This window comes from Camelus bactrianus, chromosome 7, assembly GCF_048773025.1.
Source record: "Camelus bactrianus isolate YW-2024 breed Bactrian camel chromosome 7, ASM4877302v1, whole genome shotgun sequence".
NCBI lineage: Eukaryota > Metazoa > Chordata > Mammalia > Artiodactyla > Camelidae > Camelus > Camelus bactrianus.
Window position 1 is genome coordinate 18,986,128 of NC_133545.1, and position 21,519 is coordinate 19,007,646.

Sequence of the window (21,519 nt, forward strand, 5' to 3'; positions counted from 1 at the left end):
GTAGACACTCTCCCTTTGCAAAGTTAACCTGCTCATGTCTAGGTTTTTGGAGCAATTGATTGAGTGCAAAACACTGTTTATGTCAGAGAGCACACACTAAGAAAATTTTAAATCTCATTTTAAAAAAAGTGTATTGCTTGGTTTCAGAAAGAGAAACAAGCCTTCTGTTGGCATGGATATTAGAACAGTACTAAAAAACATCAAAGATAGCCACACACAAACACATCCCACAGTATTTATAGGGAACACCCTCTGTCCTTCCCAGGGGCGTGGAAAACGGGGCCAGAACGATCCTGCAGAAACTTCCTGATGCAAACCGGCAGGCCAGCCATCCCCAAGTCTGAGCCTGCTGCCGCGGAACCCCTGCCAGGGCTTCAGCGCTTCCTTCGTGGCTCCAAAGATGCTGTGCCTTTTGGACAGCGCCTGCGTGCAGCCCGCTTGAGGTCCTCGAGGAGTCTACTGTCCTTGGCACCGGGCTGAGCCTGGGGATAACCCCTCTTCCCTCCCAGACCCCTCAGGCAGAAAGACTCCAAATTATCAACCCAGGAGTCACGTGAGCCAAATCCTAGCCCCCGCCCCCAGAGTTAATCACCCCTCCTTCTCTGGGTCTGCTTCCCCTCCCCCTCCCGACTCCCGCCCCGGCGCCACCGGTGCGCCTCCTCCTCAGGGGTTTCCAGGATCTGCATCCTTAAGGACCTTTCTTAAACACAAAACAAAACAAAACAAAAGGACCCCCCCCCAAAAAAAACGAGGGTTACTTCTTTGTTCTTTCTGCTTATGAAATTCAATTCCCATCTCCATCCCAGGTTTGCAAATTTCTCCTATGACATGGAGCGCGAGCCACTTCATTCCTGGAGACTAGGTTCCTCGCCTTGTGTTAAGCGCTCGTCCTGCATTTTATCTTATTTAAGTCTCTTAGCAACCCTATGAGGTGAGTTATCTCCATATTACAGATGGAAAGAACCGAAGCACATGGAGTAACTTGGCCAGGGTTTTACAACTAATAGCTAGGCGCAGCTGGGTTTTGAGCTCCAAGCCCTAAGTCTTTATTATCTTTATTATCACTAGCTAATACTTTTTGAGCAATTACTATATGCCAGGCACCGCGCAAACTATTTCTCCACACTAGTTTTAGAAGCAGGTCTGCCAGTTACCAGTTATGTGATTTCGAGCAAGTTTCTTAAACCTTTTTCATTCAATTCCCCGTCTGCAAAATGAGGCCAAAAACATGGCTGTTGCAAAGAGTAAATGAATTAATATATGCAAAGCATTTAGAACGCAAACTGACACATATTAATCCCTCAAAAATTTGTCTTTTGGGGGGGTTATTTATTTTTGCCATCACCTCTATTCCCAGGTGAGGTCGGCTTGAGAAGTAAAGCAACTAATTAGTCCAGATTGCCCCGCGCACACCTTACATCACAGACTTGCTCAGAAGTCTTACAGGATGTGCACCCGCCCGCAGGTGAGTTGCACCTGGCAAGTGGGCGACGTGCTTCTCGGGCTTTGCAGCAGAACGCGCTGCAGCCAGGAGGCCAGGAATGCTCCTTAGTGAACACACAGCCATTGGCCCTAGCTTCAGATCTGTTTGGACAAGGACCTCGGCAGTGTAGGGGGTCCCGCCGGACACCCTCAGAGGCACCTATGGCGACACCTGCGCGCCCGGTGGGCAGAGGGCTACCCCGCGCCCGGAGCCCCCGCCGCCTCCCCTCCCAGCTCACACGCTCACACCCCCGTCCGCTCCGGGGCCGCCCGCCCGGAGCCCGGAGCCCGCCGTGCTCCCCCGCCCGCCGCGCGCCAGGGCGGAGTTTCCTCCTCTGCTCATTGTTCACTGCCCAGCGCCGCCCCGCCCCGCCCGCGCGCTCCTGGAGGAGGGGACGGGGCGGGTGCCGGCGCGGACGGGACCGGAGTCGCCGCAGTCGCCGGCCTGGCCGCAGCCGCGCAGATACCGCCGGTGACACAGCCACCCGCCGCTCCTCTGCCGCCTGGCTCTGCGCCTCAGCCGGTTTCTGCTGCAGCGGCCTCGAGGAGGGGCAGCCGGAGCGCGACTCGGGAGTCCCGGGTCACCGCCCGGCCGCCGAATCTACGGCCAGGCCTCCCCGAGAGGCGCCCACGCTCCCGCCGCCCGGCCGCCCGGCCCCTCAGCCAAGTCCGCAGCCACCTGCTCTGGGCCGGAGGCCAGGACACCATGCGCTCCGCGCCGGTGCTCTCGGCGTTGCTGCTGCTGCTCCCGTCGCTCTGGCAAAATGGTGAGTGGTGGCCCGAGCTCCGCCGGGACCCCCATCATGCTGGTGTGCCCCGGCGGGGCGGGCTGCTGGGAAACCTGCCGCGCCTCGTGGCAGGACCCGGAGCAGTCCCTCCGCGCACCACTAGCTGGGGCCATACGTGGATCTCTGATCTTGCACCATCCAAGCCCTTTCCCACCCCGAGAACGCCGCAGGTGTCGGGCCCCGAGCGGAGATTGTCCCGGTGTCCATCTGGGTGGAGCGGTGGTGGATTGTGCTGGGGCAAACAGAGGAGCGCCGGCGCTGAATGGGTTTGCCGGGAAAGGGTGGGCACTGTGGGTCTCCACGCTTCCGCGGGACCCCCAGAGTATGATCACCCTTTTTCTCCGTGTTGGAGTGGGTATGGGACGGTATTGTGTAGTCGTTAATTCTAGGCAAGGCGGCAGGCTGGAAGCTCATGAGGAAGTCCCTGAAGCAGGTGACCAACCTCCTCTAACGGCCCACGAGGGCTGCGTGTTTCGCATTCGGAGAGTTTTTTTTCCCTAGCAGCATGTGCGGACTTAGCCCATCTGAGCCCTTGTTGGGCTAGGTGGAGGGGGGTTGGAAGTAAGTGGACCTTCCACAGTCCCAGACTCACTTGAGTGGGCCCCTGCCTCCATTGCCACCAAAGGAACAGCACCCTTTTCAGTGCATGGCCAGGAAGGTGAAATTTCCCTCCAACCCCTTGGTAGAAACAGAACCTTCTCTCTCATGAAGCAGGCTTGGGCTGTGCCTTAGGAACAGTTTCTGTATTTTTTCTAAAGGTCAAAATCCGGGGCAACGGGTGGTGTCCCAAAGCCTCTAAGAAGAGCTGAGATGCATTTCTTTCTTGCCCGCCTGAGCAGGTGTCTTCGGGGAGAAAGAGTGATGTTCCCACTCTAGGACAGGAGGGCTGTGGTGACAGCCCAGACAAGGAAGGGACCCTGCTGCTGGCCAGTGCTGGCGTTTGGGACTAAACTCTTAGGGGGAGGATGGGATGGAATGGCAGTACAGTGTCTTCTCTACACCACAGGGAGCTCTGGTGGTGGGAAGGGGCTGGCGCTCAGAGAACAAGTAGGCTTGGTCATCCTCCGGTGGGCGGCCCTGACTCCACAGCCCGGCCTGAGAGGGACTGGCACAGCCAGTGGGTGAAGGGTGTGCACCCCTGGAGGAGGGATTGCAGTATGAGGAAAGATCAGAACAGCTCTGAGGATGGCAGTCACCGCAGTTGTTCACAACCTGCAGGGCTGAGAAGATGCTGGAATGTGGCTGCTGTCCTCAGCCCTGCTCCCTGGAGGGCAGTCAGACTTCAGTGTGGGCCCCCCATGCACCCTTTCTGCAAGGAGCCTCTTAGCAGCACCCAGAAGGGAGGTGGGCTGTTTCAGGAAGGTTGGGCTAGTCCCAGTGCTGCTGAGCTTACAGAGGCTGAGCTGGGAGGAGAGGGTGGGGGCTGTGGGATGACACCCTCCGGGTGTCCTGCCCTAAGAGAGGCTCTGGAAGAAAAGCCCCAAGCCCAGCTCACTGCCGGCTTCAAGGCTGGGACTGTCTTCCCTGGCGTCTGGGCACTGCCCAGAAACCCTGTCTCTTCCAGGAAGCTTTCCTCAGGCCTAGCACGGGGCAGGGCACATGGCAGGAGCTTGATGTGTGGTACATAAATGTAGTGAAGAAGGAAACAAATTTAACCCAGCAAATCACCTGGCCTTTCTTAGTCCGGGTGACTAATCCCTAAAACGCTATTACAATATGTGGTGAGAAAGGGAAGTGCTTTGAAAAGTTAAACTGGCAAAGGAAAACTACTAGGAAACTAACACTACTACTATTATTATTATGTTCATATGTCGAGGCCAGAAAAGGCTGAGAGGTGCAAGCTTGGTGTTTAGTGGCTGTGGTGGATTTTACACCCTCCTGTCGGGACTCAGGACTGCTCCATCTCTGCCTTTCTGAAGGTACAGCCGACTGGGAGGTAGTCACCTGGGATGGCAGACCCCAAACTGCTGGAATCCTGTGATTCAATTCTAAGCAAGGTTTATAGTGGAAGGAAGGAGTTATCCCCGACAGGGCCCTGGGAGCTTACATTCCCATATAGGTGGATCACACAGCCTGTGGCGTCAACAGCATTGAACCCAGGGCTGATGACCCATTAGATCCCTTTTTGGCACTTTTTGGTTTGATATCACTTGGTTGAACCACATGGCGAGTTGCACCTCTGAGCCTCAGTTTCCTTACCTGTAAGATAGAATGAAAGAGCAGAAGGGCCCGTAATTTAACCGTTAAAACATTTCTGGGCTTCTGCCAAAAGGACAGGCTGACTTAGTAGTCTCTTGGTCTGATCAAGTCATTTGATGGGTGAATCCTGGGCAGGGGAAAGGCAGCCCTTTCCCAAGGTGGTAGAAAACCCTCAAACTTTGGATCAGACAGACCTGCGTGCCTGTAGACCAGCTCGTGAGCCTCTTTGAGCCTCCATGAAATGGTAACAAATCTCCATGTTGCAAGTTGCTCTGAAGATAAGAGATAACATGTTAATGAGTTTGCTGTTGTGGTCAGAGCTTTAAAAAATCTTAGCAATTTTGATAAATAAAGCATGCATATTGAGTGCTTGATAGGTTTAAGGCGCCCCCCAGCATCACGATTCTGCCCTGTTTGTGGGTCAGTTGCTAAGTAGTCATAAAAACTAAAGCTTAAGTGCCACATGGTGTGGGAAAGGGAGGTGTATGTGAAAAAGCAGTACGGTTTGGGAAGGGGTGAGCCGGGCAGAGCTTCCTGTAGGAGGCAGTGAGGGGTGGTTATACATGGATTTTAAAGTAGAAGGGTCAGCATGGAGTGGGAGACCGTTCCTAGGGTGGCTGAGGCTGAATGCACTGCAGGATGTAGTGAAGACACAGCCCAGAAGCTGGGGGCATGGTGGGGGTTCTTGAAGTGGGGTCAGGGAGCTGCCGGGAGGCTTTGAGGAGGAGGTGAACTTAAAGAGCATTCCCTGGGATGGGGTTGGGGGTTGGTGGGTGTTCCTAGCCTGGCTCTACTTGGGCATGGCTTTGAGGCAGAAGTGAACAAGACATGGGTGGGGGCTACTGGGAGGAGACTGGTTTAAGCAGACTGAGAAGAGGAGGGATTGAGGAAGACGTTGGGAAGGGGTGAGGGTCAGGGCTGCAGGGTGTGGCCCCCGAGGGAGAGGCAGAGGAGTGGAGCCTGGCTTGCTCAGGAGGGTCCTCTGGGCCTCGCCCTGGACCTAGAGGAGGCAGGGTACCGAGATGGGGGAGAGGCACCTCCCACCCTGCATCTGCATTTTCCTCAGGAATCCAAGTTTAAAGGGAGAGGAGGGGCTCCTGCTGAGAGGTTTTGATACCTTTGCCCTTCAAAAGTTGAGAGCAGAGGGGACTCCACCTTGTTCGAATTCCTGGAGAGTTAACCCTCTCCATCCTCAGATACCAGCTCTGCTGAGAAGCCTTCCCTGGTTTCCTAGATGGAACACAGTTATGTTTCAGGGTCTTTGTGGGTGACTCCCCCACCACGGGGTGACCCCTTCAGGGCTGGGCCAGCAGCATAGTCATCTCTGTCCAGGGCCCGGTGCAGCACTGGGCACTGAGCAGTCGCTCAGGAAATGTTATCTGGACCGTGGACCTGAGGGGAACTGGTCCTAGCCCCTGGCTTCAGGCTCTCTGGAAGTGGTGAGCCTGAGGCCGCCTTACACCTTGGCGGTGATGTCAGCTATTGGGCTCTTTCTGCAGCAGCCAGAGTTTGGTGGGAGCCACCGTAGAGCGTCGGGGCTTCCAGGCTTGGGAATCCGGACCAGACCGGTGGCTCCTGTGAGGACAGCTCAGCTCCAGGCCCTCCGCTCCTAAGGGGAATGGGAGGAACCCTCTGGACTGCTCACTGCACTTTGAGCTGCATTTCTTGGGAGGGGTGTTAGGATTTAGATTGCCCCTTCCCTGGGAAGGGCTGGCTTCTTCACTCCTCGGGGGCCCTCTGCAGGTCTGCTGAGTGCAGGCCGAATGCACATCCTCCCAGATTACTGAAGGAAGGTGACCTTCCTCTGCCCTCCCCCTGTGCACTGGCCCAAGCCCGCCTGGGGCCTTCATCAGAGGCCGAGAGCTCTTTCCTCAGCTCACTTCCTATTTGTGCCCCACCAAGGTGTGATGCTCCACTGGGTGTGTGTGGTGGGGTTTTTCCTATCTCGACCTGTTCCCAGGGACACCAGTGAGGCTGTGGCGGTCTCTCTGCTTGTCGTGTGTCCTGTCCACTTTGTGGGGCTGTTAGGAGATCAGATGAGGTGGCAGATCTGGGATTGCGACTCTTCGGGCCTCATGGACTATAGGTAATCTCTTTAAGCAAAGCCTTCAAGAAAATCTACACGAAAGATATATTACGAGGAGCCTCTTTATATCTGCCACAATGTTGACCATAAGATTCTTTCAAGTAGGCAGCCCGTTGGATGTTCAAAATAGAATTCAGTTGGCAAATACTTCTAAATAACCTGGAAAATTATAGAACACAGAATTCTAGAGCTGGGAGCCTTCTGGAAATCATCTTCTACACCCCCTCATTTTTCAGATGAGGGGATGCAGACCAGGGGGAGTGTTCACTCACTCAAGTTCCTGGGTTCTCCGCATGACGGCTTCCCAGGGACAGGAGTGCAAGTGTATGCAGTAATAGGTACTAGTAACTGGACTCTGCCTCAGGGCTCACTCTCCCTTGGGCCCTGGAGAAACTCACTAAAACCCTGTTGAGAAATGGCTGCATGATGGTGACAACTTTGTACTGTGCTCAGGTTCTCTCCACACCCCTCCACCATCAGGGTCAACTGAGGCTTGGAGTCACTTTATTATGCAAGAGTTAAGCTCCATGTGTCGTGACTGTATGTATGTCTCCCGTTGCCTGTGAGCTTCTGTGGTGTCCACAGCCTGCAATCAGAAACTGGAGCAAAGAGATGGTGAGAAATGATTGTTTGAGGACCGGTGCACGAATAGAGCATCATTTGCAGATTCAGGAGAGGCCCCTCCCCACATGTCTCTACCCAATCCCTGTGTTGGCTCCAAGCCCCACCCTGGACCACCCTAGCAGTGGCCAGTACAGACCCCCGGCTTAGCTCAGCCACCTATCTTCCCGCTGTCCCCACCCCTTTCCCCGACACACACCAACACCACCCTCTCTTCCTTTGTAGCCTTATCCCCCACGGGTCAGCCACCTCCAACTTCCCTAGGGCCAGGGTGCAGGGTGGCACCCCGTCCGCCAATTGTCATGGCCGGAAGGCTGTGGGCCTCAGCCCAGGGGCAGAGAATGCTGAGGAATGGCTGAGCAAGGCTCGCCACGCAGCTCCAGGTTGGGGTGCGGGGGGCCCTCCCAGAGCCAGGCCCTGGGAGATGCACGGGCCTACCCGGGAGCCTCCAGTTGCCTGACCTCTAACCTTCCAGCTCCCAGACCCAGGTCAGCCTACAAGGGACACTTTGTAATCCTTCAACTAAGTGTAATAGGTGTGAGGCCGAAGCCACACCCCCTTCATAGAAAAAGTTCACGGAGCTCTATCCAGAGGGGTCCCTCTGTCCCCATCCAGTCTGACTCCTGTGCTAACCTGCTCTGAACGTGCTGCCTGGAGCTAGTCTCCAGCTAGGATAGCATGAGGTTGCATTAAACAGCTTCTGTCTCACAGATCATTCCATTTGGGGGAAACTGAGGCCCAGGCACCAGGGATCCAAGTAGATCACACAAGCAGCTCTTCTCCTAAAAGTCCACATGCCTCACTTGTGTGTTTCTCTCAGCTCTTTGCTGGAATGCTGCCTTTTCAGAGAGGCTTTCTGGACCCCTACACCCTGGTCTTCTCACCCCCAGTTATTTTCCCCAGACGGGCACTCATTTCTTTGTCGGTCTCTCCCCTGAGTAGACTGTAAGTTCTACGTGGGCAGGGACTTCTGTTGGTCAGTGCTGTCTGTAGCTGCAGCACCTGGATGTGGTAGACGGTCAGCAAGTATCTGCTGAATGAGCAAGGGAGTAGTGGGTAGGTGGCAGAGCTAACTAGCTCGGCTTGGCTGCCAGTTCTCTGTCTCCAACTGCAAGGATGGTAACCTGATTCCAGAAGAGAGGCAAGTGGCGGGAGGGGCTGGCCCCGCCCATGGAGGAATGGACACAAAGGCAGACGGGGAGCAGGGACTCTCTGAAGGAAGAGAGGTGTGGGAGGTGCGGTAGCCTCATGTCTGATTCTGTCCACAACCCTCCCCTTCAGGTGAAGGCTAGTGGGCTAAACAAGGCAAGTTATATCTCTGTCGTATAATAGAAGTTCAGAGGGCTGGTTTGGTGGTTCTGCCACTGTTTGCATGTTGCCTTATGGTCCAAGGTGGCTACTCAGGCTCCAGCTGTCGGGGAAGAAAGAACAAGAAGCCTGCAGCTCCTCTTTTGAGATTCCCTGCCAGAAACCCACACACACTACTTCCAGTTACATTCTATTTTCTAGAACTTAGTCCTGTGGCCACATGTAGCTGCAAGGGAAGCAGGAAAGAGCACTTTCCTAAGGGAAGAGTGAGTTTTATTTCAGGAACTCATATGCCTAACCAAAGTGGTTCGGTTATGAAGAGGTAAAGAATGGATATTGGAATTGGTCACTGGCAAATGCTACTGTAGACCTTCCCTGGTTTTCTCTGCAGGTGCCCTCAGTCCTTACCTTGCCAGTCAGATCAACTTAGCATCTGCACGAGTGAAAGAAACACTTGTGCTCCATGGCCTGAGGCTCTGCCACCTTCTGGCTCAGCTATTCCAGCTTGGCCCTTGTTTTCTGTGGCTCCAGCCTTTTGGTGCTGATGGAGCAGTTCCTTGTAATGCTCAGGGAAACCCGACTCCCTCCGTCTCCGATCCCTCAGTTTTGAGCTGCACCAGTGAGCCAGGTGCTCTGGGGACCTCCCATGATCAGGGCCTCAGCCAGGGCAGGTATGGAGCTCTATCCCTGGTTGGGGAAGAAGAATTTCTGTACCGCACCCTCCCCTTCCCACCTCAGCAGGGCAAGTACGGGGCAGAGGGAGATAGTAGGAGATACTGTTCTTAGGAGTTTGGTCGGATGGACACTTGTGAGAGCAGCAGTTGGAGGCCAGTGGCTTTTAAACCCAATGGAGATGTTCTGTGAGCTGTCTTAGGGGCCACTGAGAACTTGGGGTGCACACCTGGAGGGGAAAACTAAGAGTAGGCCAATCTGGAGAGTCCAATTCACATCCCACTCACTTCATGCAGCTCTGCTTTTATCTGTTCTGTATGGTCAGTCTCCCATAAGAATGCTTTTGAGAGAAGAGTTCTGCTGTCAAAGAGGATAGGCGTAAAGTTAATCTCCCGGCGTGATGCCCCAAGTCCCAGGCTTCGACTTTAGAAGCTTGGGTTTTGGTCTGAGCTCTGTCGGTTACAAGCCTTGTGATTTCAGACTCGTTCCTGGGCCTTTGTTTCCCCAGCTACAAAATGGGTATCACGCCTCCTTCAACAGTGAGGGTTAAATGCGATCATGTAAGTGGTGTGCCTGACACAGTTTAATTTTATTTCTTTAATTGGCTTCCACTCTAGCCCAGTGTGGGGTGTGATGAGACAGACCCTGCTACTGCCCCTCCCAAGCTGGCGCGTTCGCTGTGGCCTTGCTGGGCCGAGCCTTCTCCACTGTGGCCCTTTCCCATTAGTGACTGCCCCAAGCCAGGTCACTCAGGATGAAGGCCCCAGTTCTGGGGGTTAGTTCTAGACCATAGTCCCAGATGAGGGTGTCCAGGGTGGGCTTGACTAAGAAGGGGCTCCAATGGCCAGCCCCCACCTTCCTAGTTCCCACCCAGGTGCTTTTCATCCCAGCCCGAGGGGGCACTGCCCTTTACTTCTGGGCTTCAAGTCAAAACAGGCTTTCCCAAAGCCCTCCAGACCCTGGTCCTGGCTGCCCCCGAGGGTCTGCCCATCACACTGTGAAATGGAGTCTCCCGCCCCACAGCTCTTGTTCTTTCCTTTTTGTTTTTAATTTATTTAAATATAGTTGATTTATAATACTGTGTTAGTTTCAGGTATGCAGCTTCAGATTCTTTTCCATTACAGGTTATTACAAGATACTGAGTATAGTTCCCTGTGCTGTACAGAAGGACCTTGTTTATCTGTTTTATCTATAGTAGTTTGTATCTGCTAAGCCCAAACCCTTAATTTATCCCTCCACCCTGTTCTCCTTTGGCAACCAGAAGTTTGTTTTTTGTCTGTGAGCCTATTTCTGTTTTGTAAATAAGTTGATTTGTATTATTTTTTAAGATTCCACATGTAAGTAATTTCATATGATATTTGTCTTTCTCTTCTTGACACTTCTTTCAGTATGATAACCTCTACGTTCATCCATGTTGCTGCAAATAGCAATATTTCATTCTTTTTAATGGCTGAGTAGTATTCCTGTGTGTGTGTGTGTGTGTGTGTGTGTGTGTGTGTGTGTGTGTGTGTGTGTGTGTGTGTGTGTAATGCGATATATAGACCACATCTTCTTTATGCATTCGTCTGTTGGTGGACATTTGGATTGCTTCCATGTCTTGGCTATTGTGAATGGTCTGCGTTCTTTTTTCACTTGGATAAAGCTCCTCTGGCCGCCCCTGCTATACTACTCCTGTCCAGCATGTGGCTCTGAGTCTCTCCCTCTATAGCTTCCTCTCTCCTTGTCCAACCTCACCTGACTCTTGTACCAAATTCCCAGTGACACCGTCCAAGCCAGGCAATGAAGCATGATGTTAGTCTTTCTACAGCCAGCTCTACATTTTCCTTCTCCGAGAAGGGAAGGGAGGAGGGGAGGCCCATGGGGTAACAATCCAGCATCTAAGGTAAACCAGGAAACCAAATACTTCCTCACAAAGTGAGATTTGGGAGGAAGCTGGGAACTCCTCACAGAGCCGCATTCAGGCTTCTGCACAATAAACCCCAGCAGAGCATTGCCCTGTGCCTTGGTTTACCGAAATGGTAAATCCAGGCTAGCACTATATTGGCTTTTTTTTTTTTTTTTACAATTCAGTAAAACGAACTGTGTCCCAAACTCCAAAGAGAACACTAGCAGTCCTCAAGATATTAATAGTTATGTTCAATAAATGTTTGACAAGTGAGTAAAAAGTTGTTTTGTGAGTAAAAGAGAATGTTTGGGAAATGCTGTTCCCCTTCCTAGAAAGTCAATACGTATTAGGATCTCAAATGATCTAAGATGGCCCTTGTTACCTTTGTCTGACCCTGCGTTCCCCAAGCATACTTTAATCGTGGCACCCTTTTCTCCTTCCTCTTTTCCGCAGAACGTCCACTGGGGAGATACCGATGTGAAGGTAGTGACCAACTGTCCCAGTTTGCCCGGGACAGAGAGATCCTGGGATATGCAACTGTCAGAGCTAAAACCCAGACGGTCCTATGTAAAGACCCGGACCAGGTGGAAAAAGCATCAAACATAGAAACACACCTGGCGGCGTCTGGGGGGCGTTGCTAAGCAGGACCTTGATGTGACTAGCAGGCCCTCCTTCCTTGGGGGCTTTGTAGGAAACTGCCAGGAAGGTTGTGGCCACTAGGAGGGCTGCTTGTCCCTGAGTCTGTGCATGAGTGAGTGGCATTCGAGGCTAGTGACCCCTCCTTAGTGCTTAATGATGGTGGCGTTTCTTAGAAGTTGGAGGCATGATGAAGAGAACCTTGGCTTTGCATGTTTTTGACGTTTGGTCTCTCTGCTCCAATGGGGGCAGACGTGGTTTGCCGGTTACTTCTGGCTTCTTTCCTCTTGTGCCTCTGCCCCTGCTGCTTTGAGCCCCTGATCCTGATGGCATTGCATCTCTGTTTTTAATCCCGTCTGAGTCTGTCGCCCTGTCATCCTGCCCAGGCCTCAGAGGAGGGGACTCCAGAGGGTATTCTGAGAGCCAGCACCCGTGGAGGCTCACCAGATGCAGCGGTGCTCAGGGCTTTCTCCTCAGTGCTGGTTAAGCAGGGCGCGCTGAGATATGTGGATCTCATCCACCCTCAGGCTGTTGTTTTTCCGGGATTCAGGGGAGCCAAGCCCACTGGAGAGGGGCTGCATCTTGTTTGTTGGGTCACCAGCTTGCCTGTGCTTCCCAAGCTGCCTAAAGCACCCCTTCCCAGGTGAGTCAGTGATGGGCAGGGTCCCCTTGCTCAGGCATATGTACTCCTTTACCCCAGCTCTAGGGGATGCTGCTGAGTGGAGTGTGGCTGCATCCCTGCTGTCAGCCCACTCCCCAGCTCTCCCCTTCTCCTGAAGACCCCCAGGGAGCCACATAAAGTTGCTTCCTGCCCTGAGGTCACTCAGGTGTCAACTTCTCTGTGGTTATAGTGGGCCAGGACACTAGAGAGCTTGTGCCGTGGACAGCTGGGTCTGGGGAGAGGCAGGTGGGAACTGGTCCACGGGCTCTTGTTCCCCCTTGGCATCCTGGGAGGTTGCACGTAGGCGGGGAAACATTTTGGCTTTGCTCCTGAGCCTGGGGGGCATCTGGAAGTCTGGTCCTGACCACACACAGTCACATCTCTGAATTCCATGGGCACTTCGAGCAATTGGGTCAATACACCAGCTGTAACTGCCCCCGGGGTCTCCTGATAATTAAGCTGTGGGTATCTGTGTGTATGTGTGTGGGTGGGTGGCAGCGAGCATGAGGCAGATACCCAGGAGGGTCTGAGTTGGGTGCTGAATGAAGAGCAGGGAAGAAAAGAAAAAATGGCAGATGCTCTATCTGCCTGGGCCAGGCATCCTCCCTGGGGGCCTGTTTTCTCATCTGTGAGTGAGGGGCGGCTACTTAGTATTTCTCCGTGGTCTGAAAGGCCTGACTTGCCTGATGATCTTGGACCCCGAACTGCTGGCATAATGGGACTGGATTCAAGTGTGCAGGTCCAGCCAGGGGAGACTGGGGGGAGCCTAGACTTGATAGCACAATTTGAGCCACTGGGGGTGGCTGGAGATGGGGGAGGCTGTTCTCATCACAGTTGGTTGCTGGTGACAGCCAGCCAGTGACACTTCCGTAGAAAATGTATGCCTGTGTCCCATGGTGTCCCGGAGGCTTTCAGATTCTTGCTGGCCTAGCCCCTCTCTCCTCTTCACCTTACCACCTCAGATGCCTCCCCTCCCCACCCAATGGCCAGGATGGGGAGCAGGAGCTGGAGCCAGGAGCATATGGGCATATTTGCCCTCAGGATAGCCCACACTGGGAGTTGGACCACAGAGTTCTTGATACCAAGGGAGGTGTAACCTGCTGCCCAGCACTCTGACCATCTGTCTGCCCATCTCTCCTTTGTTGGAGTGGGATCTGTGATGTCTAGGGTGCCTCTGGCTCTGACATTATGACCCAGGGATGCAGAGAAAAATGATGTCTGCATGGCTTCTACAGCAGGGAACATACCCGGAGTAGTCGTGGAGGGCTGTGTCCTGACCCACAGCGGGCCCTGGCTTGGCTGTTCAGTAGCTCTCTGCCTCTCTCTGGCCCCTGCTTCCCCAGCCTGAGGGGTGAGTTTCAGCTCCTCTGCCGGTGGCATCTTTAGGTGTGATGCTACCACTATAAAAGCAGAGACCAGTGTATAAGGGACCAGCATCTCTGAAATCCCATGTTCCTGGGTGTGCCACACTCCAGAGCATTGCACCGATTTTCCAGATGGGAAATCCAAGTCAGGAGAATTATGGTGATTTACCCAGAGTCTAGTCTTGAGGCTTCAAGGAGCCCCTTCCACTTGAGAGATGCCTTAGTGCCTGGGGCCCCAGACATATTGGCATCTTGGCTTCTGCACCCACCTTGGAGCGGGTGGGTAGTGAGACTAGCAGTGAAGAGAATGTGGAAAGGTAGGGCCAGGGGTAAGTGAGGCCATGGACTTAAGGTGATGCCTCCCCTTCTCCACCCCTTTTGGAGCCCCAGGTCTGACTTCAGCATCAATCTTGTGTGATCCAAGCAAACCTAACCCCCTTTCCTAACCTGCAGAACCTCAGAGGGGAACATTTCATTTTGCTCCCAGTTTCTTCTGAAAACAGCTGTGAAATCACTGTGTGTGTGTGTGTGTGTGTGTGTGTGTGTGTGTGTGTGTGTGTGTGTGTGTGTGTTTTCACACCTTACATCCCCCCTTCTTGTCACATGGAGCCTCTTGGACTACTTCTGGAGGATGACTCTTTGGCCATTTGGACACCTGGCTCCAGCCCGGGATTCCTGATTCACTTCCCTAGGCGGAGCCCGTAGGAAACTGAGCTTCCTCCACCAGCTCTAAGGTCTCAAACACAGGAGCACGTCTTGGCTTTGTTTAAAAGGAACACTGGCTTTTAACTTGCCCTGCAGGCCTTGGGCGGGGGACATGGGAGCCAGCCCTCAGTTGTCTGGCCATATTCATTTAGGAGGTTTGTTTGTTCTTTTTAAGCAACACCCCCAACAGACCACCCCTTCCCCACTGGCAAGCAGAGCTCCTCTGCCTTCACACAGACCCTGAGAAATACAGATTCTGTGCCCTTCAGGGAGTGGTCTGCTTTCCCCCACTACCTCTCGGGGCCGCGCACAGAGTCTCGGGTGAAGGAGTTTGGGGCTTTACTTCACCCACTTTGTAGAGTCAGTGGGGCTTCAGATGGGAGCAGACTGACAGCCTCACTCCTCCCCCGCCCCCGAGCGCACACATTTCATCTAGAGACTGTGTGCTAACGTGGATTATGCTGCAGCAAGAAGGTTGCAGGTGTTATTCCTGGAAGGGGAGACTTCTCTCCAGGACAGGGGAAAAAAAAAAAGGGTATGGAAATCTGGAAAGCTACGCCTGCAGCCTTAACCTTCAGCTTCCAGCAGGCGGAAACCGGTCATTCCCTGGGAAAATCACAGGCCCCATTTCACAGCTTTCTCACTCGGCCATCCCACCGTCTGTGCGGGACTTCCCTCTGGCTCCTGGCCCTTGTTTGTTTTTGGCCAGGAGTGGAGACTGGTCCCTGGCGGAGGTTTCCAGGAGCGGCTGAGAAACCCGTACACATCTGGTTATTTTCACGGCTTTGGGAGGGGGAAGGTGGCGTGGGAATGACAACGTGCTCCGTCGGAAAAATATTTACTGAGGTTGTTTTTGAACTGACTGCTAAGGGAAGAGTTGGATGCCAAATGTGCTCCCGCTTTGGCTGTGGAAGCGTGTGCACCTCAGGACTTACTGAGCAGGGGTGCGCCTGGGGGAGAGAGGGCCCGCTGAGAGGCTGTGCTGGCAGGTGCCAACCCTGTGCGATGGTTTGTGGTTGTTGCGGGAGGAGAGGACCCCCACCCCCAAAGTCCTGCTCCTGCCCCCCAGCCTGCATCTCTTCCACAAGGAACATGATGAGGGCCCCTCCCCAGAGGGTGCGGGAGACCTAAATGGGATCCCCGGTAAGGCTGGCAGCTCACTCTGTCCCACACAACAGGCCTCGTCAGTGCTACTTACACGCTTACGAGTGATGAGGATACACTGTGTCTGATGGTGGCTGGTAGGAAATTTCTCCAGTTGAGGAGAGGACACACGTGTGCACCTGTGCCCTGGGCCTCAGACCTGACAGGCGCCTGCCCTCCTTTCCAGAGCTCTCGGCCCGAAAGGTTGTGTCTCCAGTGCACAGCAGGGTGTTGTCAGCTCACTTTCCCATCCAGCCAGACCTACCCTACCCCTCTGTAGATTTGGAGTGTTTTAACATTTCCCCCAATGCTTATATATTAAAAAAAAAAAAGTTCATTTTTTTCCAAGGTAGGTAGTTCTCTCTCTCCCTTGACCGACAAGGAGACCAAGGCCCCAGGAGGCCCCAGGCTCCTGCCCCAAGAGCTCGATCTTCCTGTGGAGGCTGCACGGACATCACACACATGGTCCTTGAAACTGATCTTAAAGATGAGCTGATGGCTCTCTGCCTCCCCCCGGGGTGCTGTCCTGTCATCCTGACCTTCATGTGGTAGCCCTTCCTGGCAGGTGATGTGAGCGCGGCCACCCGGGCATTGCCCCCACCCGCCCGCAGGCCAGTGGGTTGGCTGCTGCTGGGCCCGTTGCCCGCTCAGACAGATCTGGATTCACATGGTCGGCAGCAGGCGAAGGGATTAGGAGGCCCCGGGAAGGGTGTTGTTTTAAGGAAGTTAGTCTGTCTTTCCAGTACAGGAAGAGCCCCTTCCCTGGACAGGTTGGCCGCCCCCACACGAAGCCTGACACCTATCCCCAACCTCCTGTCAGTGTGCACACCCCTCTCATTAGGAAGAGCCGTGACAGGTGGCTCAGAGGCAGGAGTCTGGCCCCGGGCAGCCCCTCCATGTGGGTGGGGAGGGGAAGCAGAGCAGGGGCCTGGGGGCTCAGGTGGAGGCAGGGCAGGGATCTTGGGTGGCACAGTGGATGAATTCCAAGCTCTCCTCCTAGCCCTCTGCCTTCAGCATCAGAATTATAATAATGAGTAATCCAAAGAATGTGCTTAGAAGCTTCCTGTTACAGGGTGGGGGCGGGGTTGTGCCCTCTGACCCCACCTGGAGAGCTTCTGATGGGGGCGGGTAGGGGTGTGCAGCCAGCTCTGGCCTGAGCTTGTTGCTGGGAGGGCTTGCAGAGCTCCCTGGAGCCCCCTCTCTGTGAAGCGCCCTGTGCTGGCATGCAGGGCGAGGGTGTGGGGGTGTGGTGAGCGCAGCGCCATTTTACAGAGGGCCTCCTGGCTGCACACTCTGCTCCTGCCCCTCCACCTCTTCCCATCTGCTGGCACCGAAAGCTCACACCTGAGTGACAGCTAGCCAGCTGGGCAGTGGGTCTGGGATGACAGAGCTGAGGGGAGTGGCCCACACGGGGAGGGCCTGAGATTCTGCCTGGGTGTGGGACCTGGGCAGGGAGGAGGATACTCAGGAGATGGGCCTTGGGGGTCGCCCTCCTGTCACCTCCCTCCCCTCGCTCCGTGGGACCGGCCGCAGCAGCCCTGTCCACGCAGCTCCATGTGCAGGCTATGTCCCCCAGGGGTGTGAGCGGCGGTGTCCGAGCAACCCAGTGCCCATCAGCGGTAGGACGGATACAATACTGCAGTGAGCGGACAGTCCACAACAACATACACCCCACTAGGAATCACACAAACAGACTGCCAGGGGTATGAAGCCAGACCCAAAAGTCATACTGTGGGATTCCACTGACACAATTCAAAATGCTGCAAAACTAACCTGTAATATTTAACTCAGAGGAGAGGTGACCTTGAAGATGGGGAGTGACTGGAAGTGACCACAGGGAGGGCTTTGAGATGCGGTATTCTGATCCCATAATCCAAGCGTTGGTTACATGGCTGTGCTCCATCCACACCTGCGATGTGTGCAGTTTTTTGAGTGTGTAATTCTTCAGTGAAATGTTAAAATAATGAGGGAAGGGACTGTTCTCTGAGGACTTCCCGGTGGGACACAGCAGGAGCTACTGTGAACTCATGGCAGGAGACAGTCACCAGAGCCCCAGGCAGACAGTTCAGGTGGGCTGCCCAGAGAGAGGCTCTGTGGATGGGAGCAGTCAGCCCCCTGAGAAGAGGGTGGGAACTAAGTTAGGTGCACTGACCTGAGCGTCTGCTGTCCGTCTTGTACCCCGGCCCTGCTCCTGCCCCAAGCTGTCATGGGCCATTCTCTTGAGGGGCAGAGGGAGTACCACACCAGGTGGCCGCATCCCTGGGAGAGAGTCCACTGGTGCCCTGGTGCCATGCAGGTTCCAGGGCACGAGAGGCTGGCTGTGGTCCCTCCCCCAACGTCACTAGTAAATGGTCCCAGCCATAGGAAGAGGGGAGGGCACCTCTGTGTGACTGCCAGCCACACTCACCTCTCTGCTGTCTGTCATTGGACTGTGGTGCTCTTAGGTTTTTAAATCTATTCTTACTTTTAATTTGTTTTTTGAATAGGTAAGAATTTGGGCATATCCTCTTGCTTGTAATCTGAGTAGCAAATATTTTTCCCAGTTTGGTCTCTCGCCACTGGGTTTCTGAGAGCAGGCCAGTACAAGTTGGGCTCTTCAGGGACATTGCTGTTTAGAATAGGGTCCACAGCTGGATAAAAACCTAGGCTTCTAGCCCCAATCCCCGGAGGGATCATGTCCATCAGGGGTGGGCCAACCACAGCTCAGCCAGACTGCAGCCCGGCAGCCTGTGTCTGTGCATACAGTGTCATTGGGACACCTGGCAGCCTGTGTCTGTGCATACAGTGTCACTGGGACACAGACATGCCTGTTCATTCACACGCTGACTGTGGTTGCCTTCGGGCTACAATGCAGTTGAGTAGCTGGGAAAGAGACTGGTCTGCAAAGGTCTAAAATATTTACAGAAAATGTTTGCCAACCTCTGTTATACGTACCACGTCACAAGGTCATTATTCTACGAATGGGCAGCAAGGCTCACGACTTGTAGGCGTCTCGCCAAGTCGTAGTCCCCCGCCGAGAGCCAGCCCCTCTCCTGCTGTTCCTCCTCAGCTCCCCGCCCTGCAAAGGAGGCCACTTCTTAGTCAGACCAGTCCCCGCTCCCCCCACACCACTTGCCATGGTGTTGAACAGGTCAGATACAGTTTTCCACCTCAGTTTCTTAAGAACAGAAACTTGCAGAATTTTCCAACATGAATTGAGATCCCACAGAGGCACCCTGGCCCCCAGGTGATGGTCAGTGCATTTGAGTATGTGAGTGTCCCCACCTTCTTCAGCCAGAGTCAGACACTTAGAGACTCTTCCGTCTTCACCCACAGCCCTTAGGATGGGATGGGGACGCAGGCAGAAGTGAGGTAGCTTTGTTTCACCAAGGAGGAAGCCCAGGCTGAGAGAGAGGGGTGCGCCCAGCATTCTCCCCCTGGTCCCCTGCCCCCACCATGTGGCCCCTAACACTGGGCACTGGTCCTGAGGCCCAGCCGGCCTTAAACAGCCCTCCTAGAAGGGAGGCTCAGGCTGTCCAGGTTTTCCCTGCCAAGACTGGGGCTTGAGGTCACTGTCAGGCAGGACCCGAGGTCGCCAGCAGTAAGCTTCCCACTCCCTCACCTCTGCTCCAACTCTCTCCCAGGCTCCTCTGAGTTGGTGAGGAAACACTTCCTGGAGCCGGGCTTCACCCAGGCCTCCAGGTTGTCCTCCTTCCCCACGAAGATTCTGGTTTAACCCCTTGTCTGGAAACTCCCTTGACCACAGCCACCCAGGTGCTGTCATCTCCTCCACCCTCCCCTACATGTCTGGGCCTCACTGGGAAACTGGGGAAGAGCCTTGTGTCCACCGTCCCCAGTGTCAAGCCTGTACAGACGTGAGCATCCCAGAGGGAGAAGCCTGTTTTAGCATGGCTCTTTGGCAAGGGAAGATATGGCAGGGTCATGACTTGTGGCAAGTGGAGGCACCTTTCCCCTGTCCCTTGGAGGGTCGTCCTAGGTGACATTAGCTGAGCACTTTCCACGTGCACTCACTGCTCGCAGTGCTTAAAGGTGTGCGCCAGTTACTGTTATTACCGCCTGTTCACTTGTGAGGGCAGGGGAAACTGAGAAACAGAGCTAAGACACTTGCCCGGCACATAGCCAGTCCTGCGGTGGGACGGAACCTGAACCCTGGTATCTAGGCGGTCAGGCTTCCAAGTGCGTGCTCTTAACCATCACCCTGTCCTGCTTTCTTGGAGAAGGAAGAGGGGAAGAAGGGATCACACTGTGTGACTGGGCAGGGATGTGTGCATGTCGGAGCCGGGGACCCTTGGGCTCTGGGCCACACTCCGGGGTAGGGGACTGGAAGAAGGAGGAACTGATGGAGAAGAAGTGGGATGAGGGTCTCTGGCCACAGTGCCCTCCCCTGCAGGGAAAAGGTACCCAAGTGAAGCCTGCCTTTCTCCATGGCTGGGAGACACCACGCTGGACAGTGGCAGCCCTCTCCTGCCAGGGAAACGGCCAGACAGGGCCCCACCCTGGGAGCAAGGGTCAGGCAGGCCGGCTGAAACAAGCTGATAAGGGCAGAACAATTCCAGATTTGAAGAATGACCGGAACTATCTCCCCCGAGGGGGCAGCTCTGGGCCCCTCCAGAGCGTGATGCTGAGGAGCCAGGCCTGATAACCCCCTGGGGTGCCCTTCTGCTGGCCAGAGGCACCAGGAGGGCAGAGCTGCCAGGGCCCTGGGGAGGCGACAGGGCGGGTGGAGCGTGATCAGCCGTGGCCGCACTTGTCTGCCCGGCCGCTCGGCCTGACGGGGGCGATGGGGGCAGGTTGGGACGCTGCCATCAGGCGGACGTGGAAGGGTCCTCCCTGCTGTTTCTCGTCTCCTTGTTGACCCCCACCCAAGCCCCTCGGCTTAGTCAGCTCGAGCTGTCACAACAGGAAACAGACTGGGTGGTCTGGTCTACACAGCCGACGTTCTCGTCTCACCGCTCCAGAGGCGGGGAGTTCCCAGATCAGGGTGGCAGCATGGTTGGTTTCTGGTGAGGCCTCTCTTCCTGGCCGGTAGACGGCCACCTTCTGGCATGTCCTCATGTGGCAGAAAGAAGCAGTTCTGGTGACTTCCTCTTCTAAGGATATTAATCCCATCATGGGGCATCTAAATCTAGCTAGCCCCCAAGGCCCCACATCCTAAAACCATGGCATGGTGGGGGAGGGCTTCATGAATGGGCGGAGGGGTATAAGCCTTCAGTCCATAACACCCCTTATGCCAAGAAAGTTGACCAGGAGCATCTCTGGGGCCTAAGCAGGGTTCATTTGGAGGCATATAGAGAGCAGTCCCAGAGGTCATCATCCCCATTTTTCAGGTGGGGACCACTCCCCCTAAGAAATACGCACAGCAAATCCCTGGAACTGTGATTATCACCTTAGTTGGACAATGAGCCTTTGCAAACATAATTAAGCTAAGGACCTTGAGATGAGGTCATCCTGGATTATCTGGATGGGCCCTAAATTCCATGACGAGTTTCCTCATAAGAGACAGAGAGGAGGAGGCAGCAACGTGACCCAGTGGCAGAGATTGGAGCGAAGCTGCCAGCTAAAGAATGCCAACAGCTGCCAGAAGCTGGAAGCGGCAAGAAGGGTCCCCTTGGAGCCTCCAGACGGTGTAGTCCTGCCCACTCCTTGATTTCAGACTTCTGGCCTCCAGAGCTGTGAGAGAACAGATTTCTGTTGTTTTAAGCCACTCATTTTTGGGTAATTTGTTATGGCAGCCTGAGGAAACTGACATAGGACCCAAGGCCCAGAGAGAGTCTAGGCTTTCCCTGAGCCAAGGGAGGGTGGAGGTGAGGCAAGTACCCTCCCTGCTCCCCTCCCCAGGCGCCCAGCCCGGAGCTCTGACCCCCTCTCCCAGCTGCCGGCCTCTGTCCACAACTCCTGCTGATGCTGTTCATCCAGCTCAGGCTCCCCCACCCTCCCTGCCCCCTATCAGTGCCTACTTAGGACTTTTT

General features: G+C 54.6%; 1 protein-coding gene across 1 annotated transcript in view; it reads left to right on the top strand.

Annotated features, from left to right (window-relative positions):
• The first annotated feature begins 1,447 nt into the window (after nucleotides 1-1,447).
• Nucleotides 1,448-21,519, top strand: part of PODXL (podocalyxin like) — a 46,182-nt gene continuing 26,110 nt past the window's right edge. Inside the window, exons 1-2 of the mRNA XM_074367876.1 lie at nucleotides 1,448-1,465; nucleotides 1,577-2,249. Coding sequence (XP_074223977.1) covers nucleotides 1,448-1,465; nucleotides 1,577-2,249 — 691 coding nt within the window. The remainder of the gene's footprint in view (nucleotides 1,466-1,576; nucleotides 2,250-21,519) is intronic.